Raw genomic sequence first — 14,630 nt, 5'->3', positions numbered from 1 at the left:
GGGCACGCCTGAAGGGCGAAGGCAACCCTCTCCGCACCGCTGGTGGGGATGGCCGCTCAGCTGAGCGTCGTGCCGAGAGGGTTTTGCGCGAGCCTCGAGAGGATGCGAATGGCGGCTGCCGCGGTCGCGGGCGACCCCTCTCCCACGCTGCGTGACTTGCTGTGGATGCGGAGGCTGCTGTGTGGATGGGCGACATGAAGCTTGAAGGCATGTGCCGATCAGCGCAGCCGGCGGTGGTGTGGGAGATGGAGGCCGCAGGCCAGCTCAGCGTGACTCTTAGCAGTGACACTGTCGCCGTCGCCCCTCCATCAGCGTGGCCTCTTGCAGGTCCCGTGCGCAGTGGCAGGTTGCGACCGCCTGTGTCGAAGACGAAAAAGATCGCCACGTAACGGTGCAGGGAATCGGCGTGAGGCGCGGCAATCGGTGTCACGCGAGTGTCTTTCAGGGCGACTGAGCGGCTGTTGGCACGAGCCGTGATGATGCCGGCTCACTGGCGCGGGTTGTTTCTCAGAGGGGCACGGCTGCTACTCCCGGGGCCGGCGGAGCGAATGGTGCCAGTGCTCCGTGGCAAGTACACCACGGACGCATCACGCCGATGACGGCGGCCTATGTGGCGCATTAGCGGCCCTTTCCTCCTTTTTTCCCTGTTCGCCTAATGGAGCGGCGGTCTCATAGTCATGCGGTCGGCTCTTCTGCGCTCGCTGTTCTCTGCAAGGTGCGACACACACACACACACACACACACACACTTACACAAAGCAATGCAGGCGGCTCGAAGACCCGGGACTTGTCTCGGCTATGCGTTTTACGCTGCCCGTTGCATACTGGCCGGCGAACAACCCCACCGGCAGGCCGAGTCGCGCTTGCGTGTGCGCTAGCGGGAAGGGACGTACAACTATACGCGCGTGTATTTTCCTGCGAAAGATGCGCGCTTCACCCCCTGCCGTTGGTGGCCTCCCTGCAATCCCCTCGCACCTCTGACACTCTCACTCCCTGCTAAGGAAGTGCTCGAAGGAGCACATTTGTCGGCTACTGCGGCACAGATCAAAGCCTCTTCCACGCCTCCATCTCGGGATATCACTCCCCCTTGCTGCAGCCTGAGCGTGTCGCTGCATCGCGCGTCCCCCTCACCACGCTGTCTCGATGCGAGCACCATGATGCCAGAGGAGCGACTGGCGGTGCTGTGTGCGCTGCTGCTGCTGCCGCTGTGCCTTCTTCTTTTCGCTCAGTTGGAGTTGCTGAGCGTTGTGGGGCAGCGCAACTCCTCTGCAGCGGCCACGACGCCGCCGCTGCCTTCGTTTAAGCACGCACACCGGAACTTGGCCCCTGGCCTCTCGACCAACTTTGCCTCGCTGTACCTCGGGGCCGCGGTGGTGTCGACGGAGCCTGCATCGTGCCAAGGAGGCTCGGCGCTTATTAGCGACAGCTCGAACAAATACGTGCTGTGCCCATGTGATGCACCAAGGAAGCAGTTCGTGGTGCAGCTAATCCGAGATGTGGAGGTTCGGGCTGTGATGGTGCGGAATGCTGAGCACTTTAGCAGCGGTGTGCGCAACTTCACGTTGCTTGGCAGTCTGAAGTACCCGACCTCCACCTGGTTTGTGCTGGGGCGCTTTGAGGCGGAGCAGCGGCGTGGCCACCAATACTTCGAAGTCAAGCCATGCACTCAGGTGCGCTTCATCAAGCTGCAGTGGGCGACCTCGTACGGGCCGGAGCCGTGGTGTACGATGACCTCCTTCCAGGTGTACGGCATCGACGCGTTGGAGACCCTGACGCGGTTCGACGAGGACTCTGTGGATGCGGACGAAGAGCCGGCGTATCTCAGCGGCGGCCTCCGCGGCTCACCGGGTACGGATCGATTTCACCCAAAGGCACTTCCCTCAACTTTGGGTGACGTGGCGGCGCGTCCAGCGACTGGCAGCAGCGCCGCTCCATCAAGGAGCGGCACCACTCCTGCCAATGATGATCGAATGCCCGCGGCGTCGATCGACAGGCTCGAGTCAGGTATGTGGGACGGTGCCACTGCGGCTGCCGCAACTCCAAAGGGGGTCGACGCTGAGGACCTTCTTATGGTCCCTGTGCACATGGCCGTGCCAGCCGATGTGGAGCTGCCATTCCCGCCTGATGCAGATACGAAGGGTCCTTCATCAAGCAACGCCGTCGCTCTTGCGGCAACTGTTTCTGCCCTGCAGTCGCCGATCTGCAATGCTGTGCAGCTCATGCACTGGAACACGTCTCTGCAGTGCACTACCTCAGACGCGGCCTCTTTGTGGGGCCCGTGTGCGTGCGGCGCCTCCAGCTTCACAGCCGTCACCGCCCCCACTGGCGTCTCTGCCTCCTCTGTGAGGACTGCCTACTGCAAGGGTGTCTCTGCATCCAAGTCTCTCTATCAAAGCGCCGGCGCATCCCTTCTTACCCGACTCCTTAGGCAGCAGCGCAGCATGCAGCACGAACTAATGCTGCTGGCGCAGCGGGAGCACTGCCTGGCCCTGGAGCTCAACCGCACGCGCGCTCTCCTCGGCGATTTTTATGAGAAATACAGAGGAATGGCGAAGGGCATCGATGCGTACGGCGATCGAGTGCGCACGTTACAGCTGGAGATCCGGCGCCTCCGCGAGCGCTCTCTTCGAGGGCACAAACGCGGCCCCGGCGAGGAGGACGGCACATGTGGAGGCGGCAGCAGTGCACTGCGGGGCAGCTCCGCCACGGCCATGACAGCGTGTGCACTATTCGCCTTGACGGTGGGGCTGGTGCTCATCACTTCCGTCTCGTTGAAGCGCTTCGTCGGGTCACAGAGCGACTGCGGGCGCTCTCACAGTATTAGCCATGGCAGCGACGGACCCCGCTTGAGCGGCGACAGCAGCGAGGACGCATAAGGTGATTGCGCGATGCGTGCCGAGATGGAGGGGCTAGGGAGCTCTCAGCTGCCGCGGCGCTGAGTGGGCAGCCCTCTTGCACAGATCCGTCTGTTTCCTCCTTCAAAGAAAAGGGCGAGCCTCTGAGGTTCTCTGTGTGAGGCAGTCTGATCGGCATCCAGCTGAAGGGTTGCGCCGCAACGGTGCGTATCACCTGCGGCTCTTCGACTTCTCAGTAATTGGGTGACAGGGGTGTGAATGGCCTCCTACTTGAATGTGTTGCCCCCTTCCCCTCTCTCTGGTCACGGGCTCTCCATAATGTGGCGCGCGGTGTCTGCGCACTTGCTCTCCCCAATGCCACCTTCAGCGTACACGTGGATGGTGTCAGGGGTGATGCGCCGTACTGCCGCCTCTCATACCATGCCTTTCTCTGCTGTGCTTGGCGCTTGCCTCCCCACTCCCCCCACCTCCCTTTCCTTCTCTTTCTCTCGATGCTGTTGCTGTTGCTGCTGTCGTTGCTGCTGCCTGCCTCTTTGGCGGTATCTATCCGCGCGTGCGTGCACGTCTGCGCATTCGACCGCGGTGTGGGCTACCGGGACTCTCGGCATTTCACTCTCCACTCTTGCGCACGTGCACGCCCGCACGGACACGCCCCGCCCCACCGCCTACAGGTAGACAGGCGCACTCACCCCACTTACATTGGGTGGGCCTTCTGTCTCTGATCGAGCATCCATCAGGGAGGGAAGAGGACTGCTACGACAGGCGCTGTGCGGCACTCGCGTAGCACCTCCGCCTCCGCCTCCGCCTCCCTGCCTACCCCCGGCACCTCCTCGGTGCACCGCGCTCAAGTGAAGGCACATACACGCACACACACACATACACTTTTGAAACGTAGCGAGTTCTTTGGAAGCCAACACTGTGTGCAGTTACACACCTGACATCCGCCTCCTCCCCTTTCTGTGTCTCCGTCTCTCTTCCTCTCTCTTTCTGCCCCTTTCCCGCTGCGTTCCTATCCATTATTTCGCACTTGAACCGACGCGAACGAGTTGGCGCCTGTCCACCCGCCGCTACACAGCCGTCGAAGCATGAGGCAGGAGACTCTGTGCGCCTTCCCTGTGGAGCTCTTCACAGTGAGCGACACAGGCGCCGCCTCCAGTAAGGGCGCGTGCGTGTGCGCCCTTGTTGCCCTCCCCTCTCGGCCACCAAAGTACAGTCTCGTATGCTACAATGCGCAGCAGATAACATTCTGCGTAGCGCGCATGAACTACGTCGACGGGCACAGCACCTCGCTACGCCTTATCGCTCATGCGGCATCGGGGCACATCTCCTTCACGGACGATGCGGAGCAGCGCTGGAGTGCCTACTTTGCCGACGCGGCTCAACAGACGCGCTTCTTGGCCTGCTGCGGTGCCGCATTCTTCTCCCTCTTCGGCGCCCCTCGCACGTCTGTGTACTGCTGCGATGTCAGCTTTCCATCGTCGTCGCTGCGTCTTGAGGTCGACGACAGAGCCCACATGAGCTTTGCCTCCTACGAGCTAACCGAGAAGAACGGCATGCACACTGCCGGCGCTCTTGGCGAGCAGCGAGGCGACGCAGCTGGTGGGTACGCCACTCCGCAGCAGCAGCAGCCACCCTACGTGTTCCAACCGCATGCAGGTGCTGCGCAGCTCACACAAGGCTGCTTTGGCTTCGAAGGCAGCGTCGTGGGCATGCGTGAAGAGGACGTGCGAGTCTTTGTCATACCCGCGGGCTTCACCACGCGCGTGTCGGACTCGCTCTCGAGTGTGTCCACAGAGGGAAGGGTGTTTGTGACGCGCCTGGTGCGGGTGGAGCACCAGCGAGAGGAGCTCGCAGCGGTCAGGCAAGCCACTGGCAACGGGCAAAATGCACCGCCCTCTGTCTACGCGGCAGCAGAGGTAGATGAGACGGCGGGACAGGCGCTTGCTGCGACGGAGCTGGCAGTGATGGCGGTCGCAGCGACGCCAACCACACCGGGTGCAGTGCCGGCCACTTCTTCGGCCGCATCTGCAGTCCCAGCGTTTCTGAGCGCAAACGGCATTCCGGCTGAGCACATGTCGGTGCTCCGCAAGGTGGAGCTCGGCGTCAACGCGGCGGTGGCTACCGCGCGAGATGTGCACAGCGTGGCCTCCATCTTCTCCCAGGACTGGCACCGACACATGGAGCGCCCGAAGCCATCTCTGTTGAGCAATCGTGCCCTCCTCGAGCAGGTACAGCGGGTGGTGCAGGAGGAGGAGACCGCGCAGGGGCACCTGGATGAGTGTGACCGTGCCATGCAGGCCCTCGAGGCTCGAAACAAGGAGCTTCAGCAGCGCATTGATCGAGCGGTGAGCGACTCACAGAGGCTGCTTGAGGAGAAGAACAGCGCCGCCACAAAGGCTATGGAGGCGCGGCTGGAGCGGGATCGGCAGCTCGTACGGCTGAAAGATGCACTCCTTGTGAAGCAGCAGGAGCAAGACGATCTGCAGCGGCACATCGCAGCACTGCAGCGCGCTGTTGACGCCTCGAACGAGGAGTTGCGGCAGGTTCAGGGCCGCCTGGATGTCCATCAGGTCGAGTCCGCGAGTGTCACGGAGCGGCTCTCTGCGATGAAAGTGTCGCTCAGCGAAGAGCGGCGCCGCAACGCTGCGCTGGCCGCCAAGTCGTCCGCTACCGAGGAGGCGATTCACAAGGCACACGCACAGCATCGACTGGCGGACGGGCAGCTGAACGCCGCGCGCGGCTTGGCAGAGAGGGAACGCGTCCGCTATCTGCAAGTTATGGAGGAGGAGCGGAGCCACCGTGCCACCGACGCGGATATACTGCGCAAGGAAATCGTAGATGAGCTGGACGCGCGCGAGCGGCAGCATCAAGTGGATCGCCGCCGACTCGCCGAGGAGCAGTTCATGCGAGGTCTGCGCGACGGAAAGGCGGAGGGCCGCCGGGCTGCAGAGACAGACCTGCTGGGGCACCAAGACGAGCTGCGGCTCAATTTGCAGCGGGCCAAGGCCGAGGCCGAAATGCGCAAGGAGGAGGTGCGTCGGAGCATTGAGTCCGCTATGGCGCTGCGCCGCAGTCTGGGCGGAAAGGCAACTGAGCTCGAGACGCAACTCGCCTCCGCCACGCGCAGACAGACAAGTCTGCAGCTCCAGCTCGCGCAGTGGCAGACGCGCTGCCGCACAGCGCGGGACACAGTGAGCCAGCATTGGCGGGCGCTTCTCAGCTACGCCACTCACCCGTGCACGCGGGATGAGCTGCTGAAGCTCATGGAGGTGGTACGCACTGCTGAGCAGGCGAGCTACGCAGGCGATGACGGCGACGAAGGCAGTCACAGCGTTGATGGCCCGGTGCGCGTAGATTTGCAGTTCCAGCTCGACCACTGGCGGCAAAGCCGCACCTGCAGCATTGCGCAGCGACAGGGATGGCTAAGGGATGACATGCTGGACCTTTACACGAAAGGGGCGTTTTACCACTTCGAACATGAGTGGCTGCAGCCACTGACGACGGAGCATGACGCAACGCTAGAAACCGTTGCACAGCTGTACGCGCAGCAGCGCGGCCCGCGAGCGCTCTTTGACTGCTGTGTGGCGGAGGCGCAGGGGCGGTGGTCAGTGCAGCAGCAATGGTGGTCTATCGTTCAGCAAATCGAGGCGTGGCTAGCAGCTCAGCGCGCGGCGCAGGAAAACTTGAAGGACGAGGAGGCAACGGCACGCCAGGGGCTGTGGAAGGCGTACGTGGAGGGCGGCGAGGCGGTGATGCAGCTCTGCGCATCGCAGCTGCGGGCGCAAGTGAGGCTGCTGCAGCAGGAGATGCAGGCGCGAGGCGAGTTGGCGTCAGAAGAGGAGCGGCGGCGGCGACTACTGCCGGAAGAGGCACGGCAGCAATGGATGACTGCGTGCTCCTCGGGCCGGCGTCTGCTCGAAGAGGAGGAGGAGGCCGCTCGTGCCGGCATGGAGGCGGAGGTGTACATGTCCTACAGTGGTCTGCGGTTTCAGTGCGCCTACGCCCTTCGTGTCGCGCAGCACCTCAGTGTACAACACGCGGAGCAGCAGTGCCTTATGGCTGAGGAGACGGCGGCGCGACAGATCGTGGTGCAGGAGGCAGCGGACGCGGCAGAGCTCTTGCGCTCGGCCTCATCAGCCGCTGCTTCCTCTGCTAACGCGGCTACGGCACCGCCGACTGAGGCACCAGGGGAAGAGGGCAGCGCCGCTACCGTCTCCTCTCCACCAGCGGCAACTATGCCCAGCGCGCTGCCGCCCCCGCCGCTGGCAGAGAAGATAGATAGCCCTGCCCCTTCACCTCGCAGCCCCATCCCAGATCCCTCTCCACCGTCGCCGGCCCACCCCGTCGGGCTCCAAACTTCGACGACGGACGAGAGCGCGTTGGCACCCCATGTGACCAGTGTGCTGGCACCTCCACACATTGCTCCGGTTGCCGCACCCCCAGTCGACTTCACTGCCGCGCCGCAGCACGCGGACCCATCACCACCTCTGCCGTCGCCGTCAGCGGCGGAGCGCGACTTTGGTTTCGCCGACCCTCCTTGCACTCTTTGGGTGGATCGAGGCAGTGGCGGTGGCGGGTCTGATGTGCTTGGAGACGGGGGGTCGGTGACGACCGCAGGGGCGCTCTTCTCGAGTGAGCCGCCGCCCCTTCCACCGTCAGACGAGGACGTCGCCTCGGCGACAGCTGTGGCAAACCCAAGTGAGCTGCACAGCCATAGAGCTCCTCAGGCAGCAGCCGCAGTCGCTCCACCTCGACCAAAACGCTCACCACGCGCCGAGCTCTCTGCAGCCCCGACATTGGCGGCTGCCTCGGGGCTGGATGGCCCAACACCGCTGCCGAACGAGGCGGGAGAGGCCGCCCTACAGACGACGTCTGATTCACGCAGCGCTTCGTCAGCGAGTGAGAAGACGTCCTCGTCGTCGAGCACGTCGCCCGTCTCCGCGCCTGCATCTTCCACCTCGACGCCGTTACACCAAAATCCTGTTGATGATAAGGATGAGGAGCCGCTTGCAGGCAGCAGCCCATCGTCTTTGGCGCAGCAAAGGCCCGTGGACGCCTTCGGCGCTGATTCTAGAGACAGGGCTGAATGCGGTCGCCGCACTCTCACCAGCGGGCGCGGATCTCGGCACTCGCCATCGGGTGTGCAAGGCCGTCCTCACGGGCCTGCCACCAAGGAGTCCGGCGCGACAAGCGGTCCAAAGAAGCCAAGGCTGTTTGACAGCAGCAGTGATAGCGGGGGCGACGGATGATGCATGCGCCGCTGCTCCCTGTCCTTTGGCCTGCTGTCGCCTCCCCGCGCCTAGTCGCGCGCGTATTTGCTCTCTGTGTGTAGTCGCGCGTATGGGTCTCTGCTGTTGCGCAGCTGCCGCCGTGGCCTCGCTCTCTGCCCTTCTCTTGTTTGTTGCCCATTCCTGCCGCTGCTGTTGCACCGCAACTCACGTGTGCTGCCCTCTCTCCTCTCCTCTTTTACCGTCGGCGCCCGGGCGCCGACGGATGAGGGACGGGCACGCGCGCGTCGCCCATTTCACAGGGACGTGGCCGGTGTTCGTTGAGCCCTTTTGTGCGCTTCTTTTTGCGGTCCATTCTCGAGAGCGCTGTCTCGCTTCCCTCCCCCGTCTGCGCGAATTGCTCTGCGAGCTGCTACTTCTGCCCTTGTCTATCGCTCTCTCTCCCTCTCTCTACCGACTGCCGCCTCGCTTGGACGGGCTCGTACTCTTCTCTTCTCCCCTCTCTCTGAGCCGAGGAGCCGGCCCACCTCCGAGTCCGTTGCGCTCTCGCATTACTTACGTGTGGTTCAAGATAAACACACACACACACACAGACGCACGAGAGAGATAAATACAAAAACGCACGCACATTATCCATAGACGCTCTTGAGCACATTCTCATCAGTTCTTCATCCCTTTTCTGGACCCGCTGTACAGTGCCGAAGAAGGCGGCAGCTTTCTCTGTTTGTGTGTGTGCGTGCGCTGCCACCACCACGAACACCACCACCGTTACGCTCCTCCTGTCATCCGCCGGCCTTTCTTTTGCACAGAGTCCCTCCGTGCGTGCGTGTGTGTGGAGGGGAGGAGAGGTGTTGAGTCACGGACTCACCAGAGCAGCTCCGACGAAAGTTCGAGGCGTGTGCGCGAGAGTGACGCTGTGTCGTCGCCTCACACTCTTCCCTTTTTTTCGTTTTGGTTGGGTGCCACATTTCGCCTCTACCGTCACGCGGCACATTACTTTCCTGGCCACAACACCTGCGAGCAAAGGGGGAGGGGGCTGTGTCATTGGCTCCCGTATTGCTTCCGTGCGCGCGCTGACGAGCGGGAGGCGTGCGAGCGTCCAAAGACGTGAAATTCAGAGCGAGCCTGTGGCGGCGCATACATAAACGCCTGCCTACGCACATATTTTTGAGAGAGGAGTGGCTTGTTTAGTGTGCGCGTGTGTGTGAGCTCTGCGCTTCGAAGCTATCTCGTGCATCGCGCGCAGTGGCACTCATTGCACATAATTGTTCGAGCCGCCACCGTCCCTTTTCGGCCCCCCTCCCCTGCCGACATACGCACGCGAACGAATGCTGCGGACGGAGCGACGTCTAATGGCGCTCTCAGGGCTTCTCTGCCGCGCAAGTGGCTACGTGGCACGGCTGGCAAGTGACGCGCGGTTCTATCGCGCTGGCCTGCGCCGTGTATTCGGCATCGCGCTTGCGCTGCCCATTGATGCCTCGTCGACCTCTTCCTCGGTGATGCGCTTAAGCCACGCCGGCGTCTTGCGGGAGGGCAAGCGTTGCTATGCTCGGCATCGAGATCAGCACGATAGCAACACGGAGGATATCTCCAACACCTTTTTCGACGTTCAAGACGTTGATGCAGATCGGCTCACCCACTTTTACTGGGACTCCAACGAGGACGCCAACACGCCGTATGACCCCTTACTGGATAGCTTCCTTGGCGAAGGGGAGGCGGACGAGTGGGCTGGGGAGTCGCTGGCGTTTGTGGACGAGCGCGACCAGTCCCTATTGGATGAGGAGTACCTCAAGTGAGCTGAGCGGTAGAGAGAGAGAGAGAGCGGGGCGACTCTGTCGGGGGGACTAGGCATCAGGTAAGTTGAGGTGGTGGAGCATCGACAAAGGATTGAGTCACAGATTCTCTGGTGTGTCGTCTGCTTGACTGTGGCCCACCCACCCGTGCCCGTGCGCATATATCCGCCAATATGCCGTCTTGGGCTCCAGTGTGCCCAACCCCATGGCCTGAGGGGTGCGGGGTGCAGTAGTGTTTGGGCCGCTGAAGGTAGCCCTCGCCATCGCCGTCTCTGTCTGCTCGCCGCCGTCAGCCGCTCTTCTTTCGGAGCGGCGTGTCTCTCATGCGTTTGGCGTGCTGCCACTGGGTTTATCACCAACAGAGCCTTTGCCTTGCCTCGTGACGGACGACCGGACCAGTGCGAGCGCCCGTGTGTCTGACGCGGGTGTCGGGGCTCATAGAGGCGACACCGAGTCCGCGCTGCGAGAGGGACGTAACGAACACGGTGAAAAAGAGCGCAGCATCGTCAGCGACAGGAGAGCACACGCCATGTGTGAGGCGGTGTGGCCTCGCGGGAGGACTGTCTTGGAAGGAGCGGCGACCGGCGTGGATATGAGTCGTCACTCCATTTCGCTAAGCGTAGCGCCTCTTGCTCCATCTGTCGAAGCGACTGAGGGCCCCTCCGCAATGCGGAGACCACCCCGGGGGGGCGCGCGCTCTCTCTGTGGCGCTCTTCGTCTGCTCTCCCTCTTCGCATCGCTGTGTCGTCCTTTTTTTTTCACCAAATGATCTGACCCCTTTTTCCTTCCCTCTCTCTCCACATACACACACACACACACGCACACACACACCGACGCCACGACTACCGCTTCGCACGCACACCGCCTTTGGACATTCTGTTGCGCACCATAGTAAGGCTAACCAACGGCGTCTCGCGCGGCTTTGCGGCCCTCCTCACTCCTCCACTCGGCTCATGCATGGAAATTCATTCCGATAAGTGACTCTTTTTTTCTCTTTGGACAGACAAGAAGCCGCCGTGACGTCGTACGCACACATCACACACAGAGAGAGAGAAGCCCCCCTGTCATCCCTCTCGGTTCTGTACTGTGTCCCGTGTCGTCGCCTGCCTTCTTCCCTCCCACCCCCTTTCTTTCTTCGCCCCCCTTTTCTCTTGATCAGCACAACCGCGCAAACATTTACATACACACACATATGTGTGTGTGTGCGGGTGTCGGGCCCATTTTGCTTTCGTCGAAGCACTGCGCCCCCGTACACCACTGCCCATTCTTTGACTCCCTTCCACTTGCCGTTCGCTCTAGCCACTTCGAAGTGTGTGCCCCCTTTCCCCGAACGACACACACTCTCACACAGAAAGACACGCGTGTGAGCGAAGTTCTCTGAACTTCCTTTGCGTCGCCTTGTGATTGCTCATTATTTTCTGTGTTGCCTCTTTCGCTGCTCCCAAACACCGATTCATTCTGTGCGCGTATGTGCCGCTCCCTCTCTGTCTGTGGCCTGGCGAGTGGAGGACCTCAGCTTCGGTTCCCTTTCACATCCCTCCCTGTCAAGCGTGTGCCCCCCGTCTGTCCGTCACGCCCCCGTCCCCTACGCGCACACGTGACCTCTTTCGGTGTGCCTTTTCCTAAACTTCTTTCAGATTACGTTTTCGTCGAGCGCCGGTCTACCAAAAGGTAATGCTCGTCATGCCCCGTGGACGAGTTGGCCCCGCCAGCGCGCTGTTGGCGCCGCCGTCTCTATGGTTGACAGTGGTGGTGGTGGCGATGGTGGCAAGCTGGAGCGACCCTGGTGCAGCAATCAATACAATGACGCAGCAGCAGCAGCCCTCTAATGTCGAGCGAATCGCGCCCGAGCTTGCCGACGAGAGCGTCAAGAAGACAGAAATTTTCACTAACCTGATGCAGCTCTCAGAGGCGGTGCTGGCGCCTGTGTGGAGTACGGGCGGCTTTGCCTATGCCATGACGAACACGCCGACAGCAGGTTCTTCTGGGACTTGGCGCCGAGTGTGCGCGCACACGCGTGTGCTTGGAGGAGGAGTAGCTGCCCCGTACACCTTCTCCATGTTCGACACGCAGTTCAGCCCCCTGTACTTAGTGTCGCCATCGACGGTGAAGTCAGCAGGTGGTGCCATATCACTCGCTGCTCAGGTGGCCGGCAGGCTCGACCTGCAGCAGGGGTGCTACACCACTGTTAGCAGTCACGCGTCTCAGGACGGCTGTGCGGGAGTGCTGCAGTCGTTGCCCACACAGTGCGCGCTGGGGGAGCTCGATGGGCTGCACGTAAACTGGACAGCAGACTCCCTCGCTGCCGCGGCGAGTGCGACACATAAAGACGAGCCACAGCTGCTTTCTGCCAAAGGCTTGAGTGCAGCGGAGCTGCTCGCCGTATTTCTGAATGACTACCTACCCCAGCGAGCTTGGCTGCGGACCGTAGTGCCTCGTGTAGTGGGCGCCATTGCCCATGCTGAACAGGCAGCGCGTGCCTACAACGATGCCCCTCTGCTCTTGTCAGATGCAGCGGAGGCAGCCGACATGCAGCGAGCGGTGGCGGGACAGTGGGAAGCTACTTATGGTTCACGTACGTGCCTCAGCTTCAGCGTAAGTGGGCGCTTTTGTACCGCCTTGCCGTCTCGACGCTGCTGCCTTCGCAGATGGCGCCGTCGCTTAGCGGCAGCGCGACCGAGTCCATCACTGGTGAGCCAGCCGCTGCGCCAAGGACATCGTGCCCAATCGTGGACGCGTGGCCGCAGCAGCGTTACTCGGTGAACAGCAGCGGCAAGCCTCGGGCTTCGAACCTACGTGAGCCTTATCGCACACATGGAGATTGCCGTTGGCAGTCTAGAAGAGCTCCTCTCCCGCAGTGGCGGCGCAGACAGCCTAAGTGAGGCGCATACGGATGCGCTTGTTTTGCAGCTCCTGCAGCGCTCCTTCTGCGTCACCACTACGTACCTCTTTTCCGTGACGGCCCTCTTTGACGCACCGTTCCTGCGGGCATCCTCTTCGGTGTGGGTGGAGCCCGCGACGCACATGCACGCGTGGGCGATGCGAACAATGCGGGAGGCTTCGATGACGGATGCTATAGCTAACGCTACAGCGTTCCACGCGGCCACTGCCGCACGCATCGCCAAGGTGTCTGCGTCGCTGCCACAGAGTGAGAAAGCATTCCTGGCGTGTCTGTCTGCGTTTCTTGACGCGACAACACCCCTCACCTCTGTCGTGACAGTCTCTCCATCCGGCTGCGTTCAGGCATTGCTGAAGGCGCGCACCGGTGCATCAGGGGCCACCGTCAGCGATGCGCTAAGTGTTGTCTGGGACGTGAGCCAGGTGAGCGCCGTGGCAGCCACCTCAAAGACTATGCCCGGTATCACGCGCTACGAGTCGACGGTGTCGCTGCCGACCACATGCACTACCGCCAACGCCTCGGCCCGTCGCGAATCGATCCATTGGACGCTGTTTCAGCAGGCGTCGGCAGGTTTTACAGGGCAAAGCTCACTCTACACGCCGAGCGTCGCAGCCACTGAGCCGAAGGAGCTGTGCGCAGCCGGCCCTGCCGCTGGCGCAGCTCTGCGCATGACGTCCAACCGCACAGCGCTGAATAAGGGCCTTCGTCGCGCCCTTGCGAGCGCAGAGGTTGCAGTGACCTGCGCTGCAGGAACTTACGCGCAACCTGAGACGGCAACGTGTGAGGTGTGCCCGTCCGCTTGCTCCGCATCGCCGACGGAGCCGACGCCGGTCTACTGCCCAGGTGACGGACTCATGCACGGCTGCCCTGAGCTTCCCGTGGGCGCCGCGCACGCTGGCAGTCCTCTTGCAGGAGTCGACAAGCTCAAGGCTGGTTGCCGGTACGCGTGCCTCGACATCTACCAGGCACCGCTGCACAACGGTTGCGTGTCAACGCCCGGCCTGTTCTACAACACAACCGCGAGCATCAGTGACAGACGCAGTGGTGGGTGGTACGACGCGTGTGTGGGGCCCGAGTCGCTGCTGCCCGAGCATTTTCCTGCGCAGTCGCACGACGCACGCGTGTTCACGTTCATTGGCAGCGGGACGACGGATGAGCCGATGTCGTGTCGCTTTGTGCTGGTGCACCGCGTCGTGTCCTCAGCTGTCTCTGCAGAGGCGCTGCGGGCGGTGGGACTGCTGCCCCAACCCCTTTACGCCACCGCCCACCCGCCAACTGCGGCGTCGCATAGAGGTTTTTCACCACATCGCGGGGGTGTCGCCTGGGAGACGATGATGCAGCTTAACGCCACGTTGCTGTGGGAGATGCACATGTCACTGCGTCGCTCTCAGCAGGCAGCGTCGGGTGCTGGTGCTGGCTCTGGAACCACCTCTATTGGCCATGTGCTCGTTGCTCTGCGAGAGGGTGGTGAGGAGGTCCCATCACGTTCGCTGTGGTCCTGGTCTCTCATCTCCAGCTATCAGCACCCTGAGGGCGGTCGGGCAGCCACCACCGCCTCTGCGACTGGCACAGCTTCTCCGGCCTCCCTCTCCTTCACGCTGCGGATGTCGCTTAATGTGTCCGTGTTGGCAGCGCCGCTGAACACCGGCGCCTCCGCTGCCTCAGGTGGCCCGAACGCGGCGTCCTCAACCACCCCCGCTCCGTTGACCCTCACAGTACTCAGTTCCCCGTGGCAATGAAGTGTCACGTCTGTAGATGGCAGCCACCTGACCAAGGCAACCTACCGTGTCGTGCTGAACCGCGCGGCGAGCACGGTAACCTTCTACTCAGACGCTGCGGTGGTTGGTGGCCCGGTG

General features: G+C 62.4%; 5 protein-coding genes across 5 annotated transcripts; all 5 read left to right on the top strand.

The window, feature by feature from the left end:
- Window positions 1-1,153: 1,153 nt before the first annotated feature.
- LSCM1_03651 (uncharacterized protein) lies at window positions 1,154-2,875 on the top strand (the record flags this gene model as incomplete). The annotated part of the gene is made up of 1 exon (XM_067321184.1): window positions 1,154-2,875. One exon carries the CDS (start codon window positions 1,154-1,156, stop codon window positions 2,873-2,875), a length of 1,722 nt encoding a protein of 573 aa, XP_067176552.1.
- A 1,064-nt stretch (window positions 2,876-3,939) lies between these two features.
- On the top strand, window positions 3,940-8,103 carry LSCM1_03650 (uncharacterized protein; the record flags this gene model as incomplete). Its single annotated transcript, XM_067321183.1, has 1 exon — window positions 3,940-8,103. One exon carries the CDS (start codon window positions 3,940-3,942, stop codon window positions 8,101-8,103), a length of 4,164 nt encoding a protein of 1,387 aa, XP_067176551.1.
- Window positions 8,104-9,410: 1,307 nt separating this feature from the next.
- On the top strand, window positions 9,411-9,878 carry LSCM1_03649 (uncharacterized protein; the record flags this gene model as incomplete). Its single annotated transcript, XM_067321182.1, has 1 exon — window positions 9,411-9,878. The coding sequence occupies one exon, from the start codon at window positions 9,411-9,413 to the stop codon at window positions 9,876-9,878; it is 468 nt and encodes a 155-aa protein (XP_067176550.1).
- A 1,680-nt stretch (window positions 9,879-11,558) lies between these two features.
- On the top strand, window positions 11,559-12,638 carry LSCM1_03648 (uncharacterized protein; the record flags this gene model as incomplete). The annotated part of the gene is made up of 1 exon (XM_067321181.1): window positions 11,559-12,638. One exon carries the CDS (start codon window positions 11,559-11,561, stop codon window positions 12,636-12,638), a length of 1,080 nt encoding a protein of 359 aa, XP_067176549.1.
- Window positions 12,639-12,689: 51 nt separating this feature from the next.
- Window positions 12,690-14,513, top strand: LSCM1_03647 (uncharacterized protein; the record flags this gene model as incomplete). Its single annotated transcript, XM_067321180.1, has 1 exon — window positions 12,690-14,513. The coding sequence occupies one exon, from the start codon at window positions 12,690-12,692 to the stop codon at window positions 14,511-14,513; it is 1,824 nt and encodes a 607-aa protein (XP_067176548.1).
- Window positions 14,514-14,630: the final 117 nt, after the last annotated feature.

This window comes from Leishmania martiniquensis, chromosome 30 (assembly GCF_017916325.1).
Source record: "Leishmania martiniquensis isolate LSCM1 chromosome 30, whole genome shotgun sequence".
NCBI classification, from domain to species: Eukaryota; Euglenozoa; class Kinetoplastea; order Trypanosomatida; family Trypanosomatidae; genus Leishmania; species Leishmania martiniquensis.
This window is presented reverse-complemented; position numbering and strand designations above follow the sequence as displayed.